The 18,599-nt window shown below is 48.8% G+C and overlaps 1 protein-coding gene across 1 annotated transcript in view; it reads right to left on the reverse strand.

Annotated features, from left to right (window-relative positions):
* SFT2D1 (SFT2 domain containing 1) overlaps positions 1-18,599 on the reverse strand; it is a 156,025-nt gene that overhangs the window by 31,209 nt on the left and 106,217 nt on the right. Inside the window, exon 6 of the mRNA XM_085611428.1 lies at positions 2,277-2,335. Coding sequence (XP_085467554.1) covers positions 2,277-2,335 — 59 coding nt within the window. The remainder of the gene's footprint in view (positions 1-2,276; positions 2,336-18,599) is intronic.

Here is an 18,599-nt window from a genome sequence, read left to right on the forward strand (position 1 = left end):
GAAGTAACAGCTTTCAGTAATAGTTCATCAATCACTCACACTGCCTGGGACTAATTCTGGTGGAACTCCTCATAATGTAATGCCCGGTGTTTGAGGGCATTAGTTTATGCACATCTCTCTTTAGGTCCTGCCACAGCATCTGAGTGGTGTTGAAGTCTTGACTTTGACTTAGCCAATTTAAAATACTAAACTTTTTTTTGCAGCCATTCATTCACAGATTTATGGTCTATCTGCATGATTCACCTTTGGCTAAGCTTAACTGCCTGGACAGATAGTCTCGGACTTTCCCCTAGAAGACGATGGTATAGAGAGGAATTCATGGTGAAATCAATACCTTCATAATCAATATCTCTACATTATGTGCTGATGGTTTGTGAGGGGTTCTTGTGGGGATAAGCAGTGATTGGTTTTCACTAACCAGATTGTGTCAATTATGGCACAATAGCGCAGTTTGGGTCTCAAATTTACAGAAATCATTGTTCAGGACGTTCAGGTGCAGTTTTGCAAACCAAAGCTCCTCCCTCCCTTGAGTACCCATATTTGGCATTCTCCTAATGGCAGAATCCTAGAATCTAAGCTTTACCATACTGACAAAGGCTAGTAGGTGTAGCCCCGAGATCCTTTGCGACCACTAGGAGCATCATGAGGTCTGGTCCTGAAGTGATCTGGCTGGGCTGCCGACTACTGGCTACATTTGCAACCATCTTGAACTTTTGAATTTGTAAATAACTGTATACAATTTGTAAATAGTTTTTCTCACTATTGAATGATTGACTTCAAATTGTATGGGAATGGCTTTATAACACTCCTAGATGAATATAAAGCAACAACTCTTTCTCCAAAACTGTCCCAAGTATCTTCTGATCTTGGAATAATTTAAAACGACACACCTGAATGCCAAACTAACAATGCCCCTGATTATATAAAGCGTAGCACTCCCTGATGATATGATAATCATGTGCCTTTGGTTAGCAGCACTGGATTCAAACTGATATGGAAGTATCAATTTTCCACACAAAGCTTCTGAATGTAGACTGATATTTTTGTTTCATAAACTATGACAAAGTGAAATTTGTGTATGATATTTGTCAATCGAGGTTGGTGAAGATTAGATGATCATCAGACAGGTCTTAATAAGCAAAGCCATAGAATAGCAAGAGGGTGTGCGTTCTATTTACATCTCTTTTTAGGTCGGGTGTTAGTCAAGATCTTTTGATTTTACTAAAATTATATGTGCAATATACTTACTTATAGGGGATTTTAAGCCAACTGTTTTCATCCACTGGCCTGTTGTATCAATCACATTTTTCTTCTTCCCGACACAACATATGGTGTGGGACAACGGGTCACCCAAAGCCAGCTACTGGCTAACTTTATTACGAGTGAAGGCTTTTTACTATCTACTGTTTCACAATGAGTGTATCCACACACAAATTAGTTTCTATCAGTCCCGGGAACAACATTGGCATTGTGTGCTAGTTTTGGCAATTGTTTATATATTGGCAAGGGCCGGGCAGCTCCCCCTAAAATAAAGCTTAATAAAAATCATGCCAAACCAAAATAGGACAAAGTCAAAAGGCCAGCAGCCAACCCCAGATGAACTAGCTTTGCCAATACCGGTTGCTGTGTGTTTCTGCATAAACCAGTTCACTGGAAAAGATATACCAAATGTCTGTCTCAATGATCGTATCCACAGGAGAGAGTTGTAAAGTATAGCACTACTCTCACTATGCCAAACCTACTTCGTTCACTAACAGTGAAGTGTAATACTTTTGCCCATATCTTGTATGAATAGCCAATGTTCGCTTCTGAACAGATCTGTACTATCATCCTCAGATTGTAATATCAAATGGCAGGTAGCCGATTGCTGTCGCTCTTATGTTTGAGTCCCATCCGTAACTTTTTTGCACTTGAAGTGCATACACAGGCGAAACATCAAAAAGATATGAGCACAACTCTTAAACGGGTGCTTAGTGCCTCGTAAGGGGTAAGAAGCTCTATACAAATGCACAATACAAATATTTCTAACAATCAAAACATTCTGTCACCTTTTGGCTACAGAGTGCCAGCATAAAAACATTTATAAGGAAAATGCTAGGCTGATTACATAACATTCATGTTTGACAAGGCTGATATACCTGTTTAGACTAATACGAACATTGACACTTCAATAGAGCTGATCCACTGCTAATGTTTATAGATGCGTTTCCTGAAATTATTTAGGATAAATATAAAGATGACCTATTTTCTGAACAAGTAAACAAAATCGGCCTTACCATGTCATTGCCAGAAACTGTAATATGCAGAAGAGAATAGCCAGTCCAGTCTTATGCCACTGTCAAAGAATTCAGAAGAAAACACAGGTCAGCTTTTAACATATGCATCTCAATGTTATTTTTATACAATCTGTATTTCTTCTTAAGTAGAACGACTGTTGGGACGGAAACGCCTGTTGCATGGTAAACACTTATACCCCTGCTCTGAGTGCCCAACTGTACTGTTATCTGGATACCAAATGCGGACTTTTTTGCTATAGACTAACACGGATCATGCCTGTGCACATGACATAGGCCTGCCTCAAGATTGGCGATCTTATTGGACAGGGACCATTTAAAAGCTTCAGTTGCTATGTGCTTAACTCATCCTTGGCCTACATCAGGTAGATGTGTAGTGATGCATAGCACAAGTATGACTCTGCATGGTTGTATGTGTGCCTGGTAAGGGAACAGTACAGGGATAGAGCAGTACTATCCCTGCATATAAGATTGGTACATAAGCTGAGAGTATGTATACCTGTGAGCAATACATGACAGTTGTAGTGCTGTGTAGTACGTGCATATGAAAGCATGTGCTTGGTGTATATTTGCTTGTGTGAAGTACAATACATGAAGTACAATACATGCGCACACATGTTGAGTGTGTTTCTGCATAAGAAACGCGTTACTTACCTGTAACAGCAGTTATCCAGTATTGGTGTCTTTCATAGATTCACATGCCTGAATCATTCCCCGTCGTCGAGACGGGAGCCTCCGGTACATAAAAAAAAAGTAATGTCCTATAGACATACATAGAGAAAAATAGGCCTAAGGGCCTCCCCTTAGCAGCCTATCCTAGTCCTTATGTAAAAAGGACCAAACTCTTAGAGTCAGCCAATCAGCTATCACCTCCCTCTAGAACCTTCCTGGCAGGAGCCTCAGTCCCTCAGATTTTCGTACGCACCAAGCTAGGTAGGCATAATACAGTTAGAGACGTGAGTCTTTCCAGGGGAGGTGGGAGGGTTGCATGTGAATCTATGAAAGACACCAATACTGGATAACTGCTGTTACAGGTAAGTAACGCGTTTCTTATCCAGTATTAGGGGTGTCTTTCATAGATTCACATGCCTGAATCAGAGTAGTTAGCAATACATTATGCACATTTCTGATGTAACATGCCATAAAGATATTTGAGATAATACACTATTATCATAACAGTTTGAAACATTGGCATACATCAAAACAGTAAATCAGTAAAGAATGTGCATACCAGGATGGCGGGATGTTGGAAGGCTCACCTCACTGGAATAGATGGCGAAGCACCGCCTGGCCCACTGCCGCATCCTTCGTAAGTTCGGCATCAAGGCAGTAGTGTCTGGAGAAGTTGTGCGGTGACTTCCACGTCGCCGCTCTACAGATGTCCAAAATCGGCACTCCAGCGAACAGCGCTGCTGATGTGGACATCGCTCTGGTGGAGTGTGCTTCCACCCTGTCTCGCAAAGGCCGTCCGGCCCCTTCATGGCAGAATGCTATTGCTGAAGAGATCCACCTTGAAATGCTCTGTTTTGTTAGAGGCATACCCAACCTTGGCCTGCTGTAGGCCACGAACAGCTGCGATGACTTTCTGAAGGTTTTTGTCTTGTCTATATAAAACTTAAGACACCGTTTGAGATCGAGAGAGTGGAGCGTCCTTTCTGCTGCCGTGGTAGGGTTTGCGAAGAAGGAACGCAGGACCACCGGCTCGTTGAGGTGAAAGTCTGAAGGCACTTTCGGTATGAACTTGGGATTTGTCCTCAGCACCACCCTGTCCTGTTTGAACTGTATGAAGGGCTCCTGAATGGAGAGAGCTTGCAACTCGCTGACTCTCCTGGCAGATGTTAGAGCGAGCAACAGAGCCGTTTTCCATGAGATGTACTTGATGGAAGCTCGATGAATGGGCTCGAAAGGGTGCTTCATGAGTTGGTTAAGGACCAAGTTGAGGTGCCATGTCGGTGGGACCCGTCGAGGTCTTGGAAAGGACCTATATAGACCCTTAAGGAACTGTTTGATAAGTCTACTGGACCAGAGAGACGGGCCTTTGGAAGTCCTGGTAAAACGTGAAATTGCCGCCAGATGCACCTTTATGGATGCATGCGCTAATCCGGACTGCGCCAAGAGCAGGAGATATGGCAATATCTGTTCAGGCGTGATATGAAGTGGTCTCAAGCCCTTCTCCGAGCACCATACGCAGAAGCGTTTCCATTTGAGAGAGTAGGTTTTGTTGGTACTGTCCGCCCTTACTTTTGCTAGCACGTCCCTGCATTCCTGCGGGATGTTCAAATGACAGAACTCTCTGTGCTCAGGAGCCAGGCCGATAACCTGAGCGATTGCAGGTTCGGGAATTGCACCTGCCCATTGGACATTGTCAGCAGGTTCGGGTGCTGTGGTAGACGAATCGGTGTCCTGATGGAGAGGCGATGAAGGTCCGAGAACCAGTGCTGCCTCGGCCAGTACGGGGCAATCAGGATCAGGGTACAGGGCTCCGCCTTCATCTTCCTGAGGACCCTGGGAATCATCGGGAACGGTGGAAAAGCGTACGCAAATACGCTGAACCAGCCTATGGAAAAGGCATTCCCGAGCGACTCTGGTTGGGGATGCCAGCTTGCGTAGCTTGGGCATTTGGCGTTTTCCCTGGTGGCGAACAGGTCGATTCCTGGGACTCCCCATTCTGAGAATACGTGTGTCAGTGCACGCTCGTCGAGCTCCCATTCGTGGGAGAGGGATTTCTGCCTGCTTAGGGCGTCCGCAATGGTGTTGTCCTTTCCCGGGACATAGTCCGCCCTGAGGGTGATCCCATGGAGAACAAGCCAGTTCCAGATCTTTTGCGACTCGCGCGATTGAGTGAGCGAACGCGTTCCTCCCTGTTTGTTTAGATAGTGCATCGTCGTGGTGTTGTCCGTTCTGACGAGCACCTGGGAGTTCTGGATGCGTGGGAAAAAGGCTTGCAGCGCTAGGTACACAGCCCTCAACTCCAGCAGATTGAGATGGAGGCGTTGCTCCTGATCTGACCATTTGCCACTTACTCTGAGGTCCTGAAGGACAGCTCCCCAGCCCGCTAGAGATGCATCGGTGGTGATCACAAGTGGCGCTGCTGGAAGCAGGAACGGCAGTCCCCTCGACAGGTTTCTGTAATCCTTCCACCACTCGAGGCTCTTGGATATTTGCGGTGTTATCCTCACAATGTCCTCGAACGAACCTGTACTCTGAGTCCACTGGTTCGTGAGAGCTTCCTGCAATGGACGCATCCGAAGCCTGCAGTGAGGGATGAGTAGTATACAAGAAGACATCATTCCCAGGAGTGATTTGAAAGTGCGAACTCTTAGGGATTTCCTTGATGCCACCGCCTTGGCCAGCGATATGATCTTGTTTTTTCTTTCGTCTGAAGGAAATGCCCTCGCGCATTCCGTATTCAAGGTCGCCCCGAGGAAGGTGATGCTTCTTGTTGGGGACATATGTGATTTCTGAAGATTGAGAGTCAATCCTAGATGTTGGAAAAGATTGGTACAGGCGTTGGAGGATTTGGTTGCGCCTACAGCCGTGGGCGCCTTGACCAGCCAGTCGTCGAGGTAGGGGAAAACTTGGTGACCCATCTGACGTAGGAAAGCTGCCACAGGAGAAAGGCACTTGGTGAAAATCCGCGGAGCGGATTTGAGGCCAAACGGTAGGACCTTGAATTGGTAGTGCTGTCCTGCCACCTCGAAACGTAGAAACTTCCTGTGCCCCCTGAGTATCGGGATGTGATAGTAGGCATCCTGAAGATCCAAGGATGTCATGAAATCTCCTTCCTCTAGAATGCCTAGGATTTCTTGGAGCGTCACCATCCTGAACGACTGACTCTTCAGGAAAGAGTTGAGTGCCCTGAGATCTAGAATGGGCCTCCACTTCTTTTCTTTCTTGCGTATCAGAAAGAAACGGGAGTAGAATCCTTTCTCCCTCTGAGCCGATGGAACCCGCTCGATCGCTCCTTTCCTCAACATCTCCGATATTTCCCGGAGCAGCAGCCGTAGGTGCTTGGGTGGGAACCTGCGTGGTGGGGTTGCAGGCGGGATGGTGGTAAATTCTAGGGAATGGCCGAATCTGAGGAGTTGGAGCACCCAACGATCTGAGGTGATGATGCGCCAATTTTCCAGGAAATGGGTCAATTTTCCTCCAATTTGTGAAGAGGGAGATGGTAGCAGGACTGGCTGGAGTAACTGGTCACTGGCGTCCGCCGGTGCCCCTCTTCTGGTTCTTACCCCTGAAGGTAGATCTTCCATAAGACGACTGCCGACCTTGTTGCTGCTTCTGCTGGTACTGGGTCTTATTCTGGAAGGAATACGAGGACCTATTCTGGAAGGATCCTCTGTAGGAGGACTGGCCTCTAGATTTGTTGCCCCGAAAGGACTGGTTCCTTGCCTGCAAGGTTCCAAGCGCTCTAGCTGTGTCAGTGTCCTTCTTAATAGCTTGGAGCGCCTCGTCAATTTTATCTCCAAACAGATGTTGTCCGTCGAAGGGCATATCCAGCACCTTCGTCTGCACTTCCTGCCTGAACGATGTTGCCTTCAGCCATCCTTGGCGGCGCAGGACCGCAGCCCCAGCCAGTTGACGAAAGCCTGTCATGGCCACGTCTATGGCGCAATCGATGAACTCGGCTGCAGAGGTCTGGCCCTCAGAAAGTAGTGCCTTTACCTCTTCCTGAACTGCGCTCGGAAGTTCTGCTAAATATGGGGCTATATCCTCCCAAAGTTGGCGGTTATAACGCCCTAAGAGGGCTATGGAATTGGCCACCTTGATGGACATTGCCGAAGTGGTCGAAAACCTTTTGCCAATTGTGTCCAATTTTCTGCCCTCTTTGTCCGGTGGTGCTGACAGAGGAGAGGAGGGATTACGAGAATTTTTCTGGGCCGCTTGGGTCACGACCGAATCCGGTTTCGGGTGGCCAGTCAGGCAAGCTGGTGCCGTGGACGGAGCCTTATACTTCTTATCCAGGCGTGGAACAACCGCAGGAACGGAAGCCGGCGTCAGCATTAGCTTCTTTCCCTGGTCCCAGAGAAAGTCGATGATCGGGATCGATTTCGTCGTCTTCTTCGTCTGCTCCTTAAAGTCATGCAGGAAGCACTCAGTCTCCGTCGACTCCATGACCATATGGAACCGCGTCGCGGCCCGTTCAATTACCTTATGAAAACCACCAATATCCACTGGCGGTGAATCAGCTTGGCGCGGTTGTGGGGAAGGTGGTGAGGATGCCACATACTCCTCCTCCTCATCCTGGTCCGACTGGTCTCCCTGGACCTCTCCTTCTTCCATCTCCTCAGCCTCCTCATCCGATGACTATCACCTGAGGAGGCGGTTTCTCGTGGCAGACCTGCGTAACCGGCCGTGATTGCCTTGGGGCTGTCGTTGGTGGGTTTGTAGTTGGCACTGGGGCCCCTGCGTCCAGCGCCGGCGATTCCGGGAAACGTTGCTTGTAGTCCCGGATAAGGAATTTGAGGTCCTGAACTATTGACAGAGGAAGGCAAACCATCGGAGTGACCTCCGTGCGAACCTGTTCCTGGACGGGGCGCTCCTGCGCACTCATATCTTCCTGCTCCTCGTCCGTGCTTTGACATTTGACATAGAGTTCAGAAGGGGAAGTAGCCTGTTCAAAGAGCTCCTCTTCAGACTCTTCACTCTGAAGAATCTCCATAGGCAAACTGGTTTGTACCTTGCTTGGAGATGTCGTTTCCGGTGTAATCTGTGGTTTGGCCAGTTTGCCAGAAGCAGATCCTTGTACAGAAACCCCTGCTGTCTTCTGTCCCATGGACGACGACGACGGGGTCGTCGACGGTATGGCTGTCAGCAACGGTGTCCCCGTCGACGATATTTTCCTCGTCGACGATGCGGTCGTAGACGATTCATTCGTCGTCGACGCCTTCGTCGACGACGCCTTCGTCGACGACGCCTTCGTCGTCGTCGACATCCTCGTCGTCGACATCCTCGTCGTCGACATCCTCGTCGTCGACATCCTCGTCGTCGACATCCTCGTCGTCGACATCCTCGTCGTCGACTCTTCCGTCGACGGTGGGCTCCTCATCGACGAGGTCGTCGTCGACGGGACAATCTTCGTCGTCGACGATGACTTAGACGTCGACGACGGTTTTAACAGTATAATAGACGAGATAGGAGTACCTGCTGACGATGAAGAAGGGGTAGTCGTCGTCGACGAGAAGACAGACGACGCTGTCGATGTGGACACGGTCGTCGTCGGTGTGGAGACATGTCCTGATGGCCTTTTCTGCGCCGAGGAAGGTGTCGCAATTTTTGTGGCCGACAGAGTAGGCTTCTTGAAAGTGAGAGAGTCCTTGTCAGACACTGAAGACTTTGAAGATCTTGCCTCTGAAGACTTCTTGTGTGTCTTCATAGGAGGAGCGTCTGAGGGGCCAGGAGATGTCACTCTCGGCCTCTTCAGGGAGACTTCAGAGGTTCCGGAAAAGCTTGCCTCTGAGGACACCACACTCTCTCTGTCCTTGAGCCTGTCCAGCCAGATAAGCAGGCGACCCTCCCTGTCTCTCAAGGTCTTATGAGGGAAAGACCTACATATTTTACAGTCCTTAGGGACGTGGTCCGGATAAAGGCAATACAAGCATAAGTCATGCTTGTCGTCCACATGAAGCCTCTTCTTCCCACATGAAGAGCAAGCCCTGAAAAGGGCTTTCTTCTGGGAGTCAGACATGCCAGGAGTTGTAGATGAAATAAACACTCACTGCAGCAAAAAGAGGCCTGAAGTAGTCAGCGTTGAAATCCTTGAAGAAGAAAGTCACCAAAAAAGTGAACAATCTGGCTTGAAGAAATCCTGAGGAGAACTCAGGTTGGAGACTCCCTAGCACAACGTGCGGTAGAAAATCTGAGGGACTGAGGCTCCTGCCAGGAAGGTTCTAGAGGGAGGTGATAGCTGATTGGCTGACTCTAAGAGTTTGGTCCTTTTTACATAAGGACTAGGATAGGCTGCTAAGGGGAGGCCCTTAGGCCTATTTTTCTCTATGTATGTCTATAGGACATTACTTTTTTTTTATGTACCGGAGGCTCCCGTCTCGACGACGGGGAATGATTCAGGCATGTGAATCTATGAAAGACACCCCTAATACTGGATAAACCAGTTCACTGGAAAAGATATACCGGACAAATAGTCTCGAACTTTCCCCTAGAAGACAATGGTATAGAGAGGAATTCATGGTGAACTCAATCAAGTCATAATCATTAACTCTACATTATGTGCTGATGGTTTGTAAGGGGTTCTTGTGGGGATAAGCAATGATTGAGTTTCACTAACCAGATTGTGTCAATTATGGCACAATAGCGCCATTGTGGTCTCAAATGTACAGAAAGCATTATTCAGGAAGTTGCTGGCAGTGTGTGCATTTTAAAAGGGCACGCCCCGGTTGAATATAGAAAAGCTTCAGTGTTAAACAAAATGTGCAGACTGAGTGTGTGTGCTGAATGCATGTGTACATATGAAGCTACAATGCATAGAGCTATTAGTGCTGAACAGCATGTATGCTGTGAATGCACACTGAGAAAATGTGCATTATATGGAGGGCACTTGGTTCCATTTGGGAAGCCCAGGCCTGCCTGCCTGCCTGCTGAAGACATAACGAGTAGAGGAAAACCCCCAGACAGATTTGCATCCACCCTTTTCACTTCAAAAGACTGCTCTTTGATTCAGTGATCGATCACAAGGAAGGGGCCTGGACAGATCTCAGGAAGGAAGATGGGGCTGATAAGGGAATCAAAGATGGAGATTAATCTTTTGATGCACATATCACTGTGGCAGACATCCAGGTGTGAACTCTGGCCACTCCTATGGACTGTGTTGTGGGACAATCAGCTTCGGAGTCTTGCCTGCTGCGACAGACATCATTCATTAGGAAAAGAAGAAAGAGAAAAGTGTCCACTTTAAAAGAAGCAGAACCCCCAACAGAAAGCTTCAAAGACTAACACCCTAAATCGAATCTGGTGTCCTGAAAAGGACTATAAGAAGGAGATGTTGAGTCCCCAAACATTGTCATCTGCCAGGCAGCCAGACTGGCTGTGTGAGCAGGGGAAGCTCTGCAACACTTCTGCCTGCGACCAGGACTGGGGCCAAGGCCTGCTAGTCTGCCTGCTGGGTGTGGGGACATCAAGATCTCCTGCCCTTGAGCACGACTGTCTGCCAGGACCAGTGTGCCCTGTGAGGGAGAGGAGAGCATTGAAGGGAGCGAGGTGAGAGGCTGTGCACCAATCGTGCCATTTTCCATGTGCAGTATTGACTCTGCGACCGGGGTATGCCAGGGGAGGGATGCCTTCTTTGGAGCCATATCAGAGGCACTGTTCAGTAAGCACCAGGCTGCTTCACGGTGGCCCGTATGTTGGAGGGGACACAGGTGAACTGATCGTGAGAACTGTGACCCCATATTTAAGGATGGGCTAAAATAGTGAGAGCTATCGAATCAGAAGAGTCTGCGCCCAGATTGTGGTTATCGCTGCAACCCCGTATGCCAGGAGTGTCTGCTGGTATCAGTTTGGCCTAAGGATCGGGGAGTTGCCCGTACCGGAGGAAGACTGCGGAGAATAGGGAGTCGAGCCATCACGCTGTGATCTGCACCTGACAAAAGTCCACGAGGTTCACCAAGACGCCACCGAGAACGGCGTACCCTCGTTAGAGCTCCAGTCAGGAGCTGGAGGATCATACCAGCAGCTCCTTCCCCCTGCTAGGAGGAAAGAGTAACTTGCCTTTTGTGTTCGGCTAGTGGGAGCAGCTCCAATCACAGGAACAGACCACGCATGCTGCGAGACAAAAAGGCTACACCGCCAGGTTCTGCTGAAACTCTCGCGAGTGGCCTAACTTTGCTGTACAGGATCTGAACTTATGAGCTCCCAATGAGAGGGCACTTGCTGCACTGCCAAACTCTGCCATACCGCCAGAGGGTTAAGGGTGGAGCCGGGCCTTTGGGGCCATGGAGATTTGCTATAAACGGTGCTGTGGTACCATAGACACTTTTGACTCATTCCTAAAGAGTCAAAGGGAGAACTCTTGAGTACGGCCTAATAGTTTGCATTCCCTGGATGCAGCCATCAGTAAATGGGGAATAACCCTAAACACGTTATATGAAGGAGGAAGGGACAAGGGACAAGGATTCACCTGATAAATACTAGAGCCCCGACCTCAAGGGGATTGTGTTATTGCTTTTAAATGTCTTATACATTTGCATGTGTAGATTTGGATCTAAAAATACTTATTTTTCTATCAAAATGAGTATTGGACAGGTCAGATTTATTGCTCATACCGTTTGCACTTTGAGTTATGAGTCGTGCTCACTAACCTTCATCTAAAACCCCTCCAAGGGACCCTTGACTGCTCGACCATAGCTACCACGGAGAGTCAGGGGCAGAAGGGGTACTTGGCCCAACTGCTCAGGCCCCGGGACATCAGGAGCAAAAGGCCTCAACCATCACAATCAGGCCTAGTAGCCCCTACGTGCCATGTAACCCTCAGAAAGGGGTTCTGACAATGAACATTTCAAAGCATGGAGTATTTTGTATGTGTGGGATTTTTTGGCCTGGATGGTGTGACCAGAATAAAGGACCACCGGAAATATAACTTTATAGGCTCAACTAAAACATTGTCTAGCTGTGCAGTAGTCATGAAAAAGGTGTCTGGACCTCAGGCACTTGCCTGCTGATTCCTTGCCTTCCACCTCCTTTAAGGTGAGGGAATTTGTTGAAATTTACATGGGTAATCTTGCTGGGGAGAGCACCCTTCTTTTGAGTTGCGGACTCCAAAACCTCTTTATGTGGGCTGATTGGACACCAAAGTCATTTGAGCCATAAGCTCACTGGCACACCTAATACTTCAGCAGAAGGTCACAGGGTGGGAACATATTATTGTAACACCTGTAATTCATGCAATTCTTTGAAGTTATAATGATGGGATAATGGGTAATCCATTAATTCTGGGGATGGGTAATTTTGGACTTATTACACAGAGTGTGGAGTTTGTTGTTTGTGTAAGTGTGATGTTTGGGTTATAGAGTGTCATCAGTCCGAAAGTGGTATGTGTGGGTAGTGCTATGTATGTGGTGGACTTGAAGGTCATAGAAGTATTGCACTGAGATGATGGAGGCTAAAGTCTAAAATAAAGCTCAGGAATCATTGAGAGGAATATTGTGGAATGGTAAAGATGAATGTGCAAGGTCAAGAGAGGTATTGTGACAATTTCATAATCTATCTTTCTGAAGAACAAGTTACTTACCGTCGGTAACTATATATCTGTAAGAAACATTAGTTAGTTATAGATTCCTTACCTTAGAATTACCCCCACGTGTCAGACTGGACCTGGAAAGGTTTTTCGTCAGCAGTACCTCTGAGCGTCGGTTGGCTCCGCATCCGTCATCTGGTCGCTGGGATGACGTCGCGGCAGCTACTTGGACGCCACCCTCGCGCGCTGACATCAGTTCTGTACACGACTTTCCGCGCCAGAAACCCAGACCCATGCAAGATACTGACCATTGGGGCACAAAACTAGGGCCTGAAAGGAGGTCCTTAACCCTAGAAATCAGTTTGCAGAACAGGGAGATAGGTGGGGCGTTAAGGAATCTATAACTAACTAATGTTTCTTACAGATATATTGTTACCGAAGGTAAGTAACTTCAGCACTCCGGGCAGAAGTGGTATAGGCGAAAAAGCGTACAACAAACCACAACTCCACTCGTGACGAAAAGCGTCACCTAGCGAGTGCCGCCTTGGAAACTCTCAACGCACAGAATTGCTGACATTGCGCGTTCTCTTCGGTGGTGAATAGATCTAACCAAGGCTCTCCCCACTGCTGAAAGAGACCTTGCACCACCTCCGAGTGAAGACGCCATTCGTGATCCATCATGCACCTGCGGCTGAGTTTGTCCGCCCTGGCGTTCAGGGAACCTGTCAGGTGTTGAACCACCAGGGAGATGCCCTGATGTTCCAGCCATGTCCAGAGGCGCAGGGCCTCTTGACATAGGGTCCAAGACCCCACCCCGCCTTGTTTGTTGCAGTACCACATGGCGGTGGTGTTATCCGTGAACACCTGCACTACTCTTCCCCGGACAGAGGGAAGGTATGCTTTCAGTGCAAGACGAATCGCCCGGAGCTCCAGAAGGTTGATGTGGAGCCCAGACTCCGCCGGAGACCAGAGGCCTCTGATCTCCGCCTCTCCCATGTGGCCGCCCCATCCCAGAAGGGATGCATCCGTCACCACAGTGTGGTCATGTTGGGGAAGGGAGAGGGATCTGCCCTTGACCCAATCCTGGTTTGTGAGCCACCACTGCAGCTGTCGAGCTGTGCCCTTCGAGATCTGGACGCAATCGGACAGATTCCCCTTATGCTGCGCCCACTGGAACTTCAGGTCCCACTGCAGAGCCCGCATATGCCACCTGGCATGATCTATCAGCAGGATGCAGGAGGCCATGAGGTCCAGCAGCCTCTGGGTCATTCTGACTGAAACCCGGGATAGAGGCTGAAAGATCGGAATCATAGCCTGAATATCGCAGACTCGCTGTTCGGGAGGATAGACTCGAAACTGCGTTGTGTCCAGAACCGCTCCGATGAAGAGGAGCTTCTGAGAGGGAATCAGGTGCGACTTCGGCACATTGATGGAGAACCCCAGCGAATGCAGGAGGGGTGCCGTAGTCTGGAGGTGGGAGATGACTGCCTGGGGCAAACCCGCCTTCAACAGCCAGTCGTCGAGATGGGAGGGGGGGGGGCTGAAACTCCTGATCTGCACAGATGAGATGCGACCACCGCCATCACTTTCGTGAACCTTCAAAGGGGCGCTGGTAAGGCCAAAGTGTAGCACAGTGAACTGAAAGTGCTCGTGGCCTACCGTAAACCGCTGGTAACGCCGGTGGGCCGGCAGGTCGTGAATGTGAAAATAGGCGTCCTGCAAGTCCAACGGTACCATCCAGTCTTCGGGTCCAGAGCAGACAAGACCTGAGCAAGCATCAACATCTTGAACTTCTCCTTCCTGAGATCCAAAATAGGATGCAAGCCCTTGTCCTTCTTGGGGACCAGAAAGTAGTGAGAGTAACAACCACGACCTACTTCTGGGACAGGGACACGCTCAATGGCTCCCTTGGCCAAGAGAGCCGTAACTTCCTGCTGGAGAAGGGCCAGGTGATCCTCTGACATGCGGTGGTATCTCGGTGGCATGGCTGGAGGTGTAGTCTCGAAGGGGAGGGAGTAGTCCCTTTGGACTATTTGCAAAACCCACTGGTCCGACGTGATGGTGCGCCAGTGGGTGAGGTGATGGCAAATCCTGCCGCCCATTGGTGTCTGAAAGGTCGGACTAGGAGGGTTTAGAGGCTGTTGCAGAGGGGGGGGGGTTTGTGGACTGGCCCGCACGCTGGCCCCCGGAACCACGCCGGTTGTTCCCACGTCCCCAGCTGTGCGAAGGTTGGGTAACTTGCTGCGGCCTGTGGCTCTAGGTGGGACGTAGTGGGGCACCCCTTCCGTAGCCACGAAAGGGGCAAAAAGCAGAAGTAAGGAGAGGAAGTCCAGTCCAGGTTTTCGACCACGTTCGACCTGCAGCCAGCATCAAGCAGCAGGAGCGGAGCAGAGCAGGAAGCAGGAAGAGCCGCGCACCGCGGCCGAAAATTGCGGCCGAAAATCGCCGAAAACACCAGCTTGGGAGTCCGGGAATCAAGGCTGCGTGGAAGGAGGGGGGTTGTAGAGCCCTGGTGAGTGCGTGTGGACATCGTGTGTGGCGGTAACAGCAGCAGCCAAAATCTGACCCCTGTAGCCATCACGGCAAAACGCAATTAGCTTGCAAATTGCCCACCACTCACCACAATCACCGCCGCCTCCTCCCGGCTGGGCTGGGCTCCGCCCCTTGCATCTCCGGGGGCCAACGACCGGCCGGGTTTGGCTCCACCGGTCTTTTCCTCTTCCTGTCCACAAGTCCCAGGATCTCCTGGGACAGGATGCATTATTTCAACGTACCTGGAGGCGCATAAAGGCACGCCTGGTTTCCCGTCTTGCGGGTCAAGGGTGGGCCAGTTTGATAATGGCTTGAGGCGGGTCACCCTCTTTGAGTGTCTCTTTAAGGTTAGTACTCATTTGAAATCTAGAAAACCACTCTATAGTCTTGTGAGTTGTATACGGACTGCAGAGAGCTACGGCACCGAATCATTATCTCACTGGGAATCAAAAACTCAGCGGGAAAAATGGCAACTAAGTCGGGCAAGTCGTGCAAGGGTGGGAAGGTGGTCCCTACAGGTTCAGTTATGGGAACATTGGACCAATTTATTGTACGTGCCTCTTCAATCCTGGCCTACGAAATTGATTGCACTGAAAAAAGACTGGATATTGCGGCCAATAAAAGGTCCTCAATGGGTCTCCTAGCCGGGGCGGTGTCTCCCACTTCCTCTACCATCATCCCTACCATCATCCCTGGCCCAGTTGTCCAGCCAGGTGAGCGTGTTGGGGTGGACCAGGGTGTATACACCGTCCTAGTACATCCAGCCCCTAGTGAACCCCATCGGGGGTCGGAGTCTGTTTCTACACCTGTATCTACAACTGAGGGACAAATAGGCTCTCTAGTTAGTAGCATCTCGCTTGACCCAGCGGAGAGTAACGTTACACCACGTTATACACGTGGTGTAAAATCCGCGCACCCAGTACCAGTATCTAAGAGGAAGCGTGGGAGTCTTGAGGTATATCGATGCCTCTAGATAATAGTGTTGAGGTCCTGTCTCCAACGATGGCTGGGATAGATCAAGCGAAGCTATTAGGGATAGATACCTCGTCGGAATGGACACAGGCAACATGGGATAAAATTGAACAGCTATTTAACAGAACTTGTATCCCTATTTACAAAAGACTGAACTCCATCGAAAAAAGACTTGAAGCTTTTGAAGGTGTAGAAGCTAAAGCTACTAGTAGTGCGGGGTCTGTTGACAGTGCTAGCAGTGCTAGTAGTGGGCAACGTATGTTGGGGACTACTGAGATTATTTCAAGTATAAACCCTCCAGTCCAGTCTCCACAGGTAGTGGTATCTAAAAGTAACTCTACTGTGACCACGAGTGCTTCTATCCTCCAGAAATCTTTGCATGCTACAAATGGAGCCCAGGACCTATGTAGGGTGGGAGCAGGGCTGGGTGGTTCTAACGTAATCCCCCTTGACCCAGGCAGGGGCAGTAGGGTGCCAAATGATATATCTTTAGCTAGTCTTCCGTGTATCGATCTTTCCCCTGCATCTACTCCTTATGTGTGCATCTTGACGGGGGCTCCCCCACTGAGACCAGGTCAACGTGAGGATTACACCGATTTGAAAAATAAGTGTATTCACTGGCTTAACATGAACCAAACTTTACCTCCTGGTGTTTCGGCTAAAATTCTTTTTGCAAGAAGGGTGGATTGGGTTGGGCCAAGACACAAAACGATTGAGGGTGATTGTATCATCATTAACTTTGGGGATACTAGTGCTGTGGAGTACATTTGTGGTTGGCGATATCAAGGCATGGATTCTAGGATAAAACCTCTTCCTTTAACATTCTTTTACCCAGCCTCCTCTTTAGGTCCTTCGAAAGCTAGGGTAGGTAGGAGTGGTCCCGTACGGGGGCCTAGGGGGGAGTTTGGAGTCCTGACAGGAAATAGGTTTGATGTTTTATATGGCCTAGAGGAGTGTGATTGACAACAAATCACTCCTAATCACCATACCTCAGTATGTATTCCCAAAGGTATTAACCATCCTGATTTAGGTCTGAAGATGGTCGACTTGGTTTATGAAAATTTAAATGTACTAATCACCCTCTAGATAGGATTATAGTAAATAAACTCCCTTCTGATGATAGTTTAAAATTCCATGGGGAAAATGGGGTTAATGAGTCAGCACCGACGATGGGGTTGACCACGAGCCATGGTTCTCCCCCTACCCAGGATGGTTGTCCTATGCTAAAGGATTCTTGTACCTATAGACCTACAGTTTTAAAGTTACTATCTTGGAATATTGCAGGGTTGGGCTCTAAATTAGCACTTCCTGAATGGTCAGATTTTATTGAAACTCATGATTTATGTTTTTTTCAAGAATCTTGGGCAATAGCGCCCGTGTTTCGTTTGGGGTATCTTACCTTTCAGGTTCCAGCGGTAAGACAAGAGAAGGGCCGCCCAATGGGGGGTTTGGTTATTTGGGTACGGCAGGCATTAAGGTGCAAAATTTCACAAATACCCACAAATAGTATTGATATCCTCGGGATAAAAATCACACCAAAACAAAGTCCTAGCCTATATATTTGTAATGTTTATGCAAGAGGTCTGGCTGGTGGGCGACATTCTTACGTTGTAGCTGACCTGGAAAGGTTGCTGGATGATATACCAAGGGAAACTAGTCCGATGGTCGTGGGGGATTTCAACACCACGTTTGAACCCCTAGGGCCAAAGGACCAATGCATAACGGAGGATGAGGATGCAAAATGGGGTATACCTACACTTGAGGCTGGGCCAATTAAAAAATGGACAGAGGCAGCCATACAAATCAAAGGGTTGTGCATTGGGCATCAGTTGAGGGCCGCAAATGGGCGAACGTTGTCTGATAAGAAGGGGGCTAATACTTTTAATAATGGGCGTCGGGCGAGCCGTATTGATTATGTTCTAGTAAGCCTGTCTTTGTGGCATTGCGTTAGGGACATGGCCGTTGTTACTCGAGTGGAAAGTGACCATGACCCACTCATTGTCACAATGGCCGGGTTGCTAGATGAAGCCATACCAATTAGGTCAGTGGCAGGGGGCAGTGACTTGGTATTGACAAACGATACACGATACTTGAGATGGAAAAACGTTTCAAGATCCCAGGCATCGCTGGCAGCGATGAATAATGAGGTGCATAGGGTATTAGAAGTCTGGGGATCTAGTGAGAGAAGCCAGACTCCCCTGACCCATATTACTGAGATGCACACAGCACTGTTTGAACAATTAAAACTGTTCTTTTGTAAACCTGCTAAGAGTAGTCAGGGTAAGAAGAAGAAAATTGTTGGATGGTTTACTGATAATTGTCGACAGATGCGGAGGAAATTGGGGCTAGCTTTAGGTGAAGGAGACCCAGCAAAAGTAAGGTTGGCACGGGACTCCTATAGAAGAGCAGTTAAAGCAGCAAAAAATCTATGGGACCAGGCAAGATGGATGGAGCTTAAAGAAGCATGCGTGTCACGAAATCCTAAAGTATTTTGGGATACGTTCAAGTGGGATGGGGGGGGATCCCGGACCCCCCGCAGAACAATGTTGCCCACCATCTATGGGTGGAATATTGTAAACCCCAGTACGCTTCCTTGGAGGATGATCAGA

The sequence above is a fragment of the Triturus cristatus genome, chromosome 6 (assembly GCF_964204655.1).
Source record: "Triturus cristatus chromosome 6, aTriCri1.1, whole genome shotgun sequence".
Classification (NCBI taxonomy): Eukaryota; Metazoa; Chordata; class Amphibia; order Caudata; family Salamandridae; genus Triturus; species Triturus cristatus.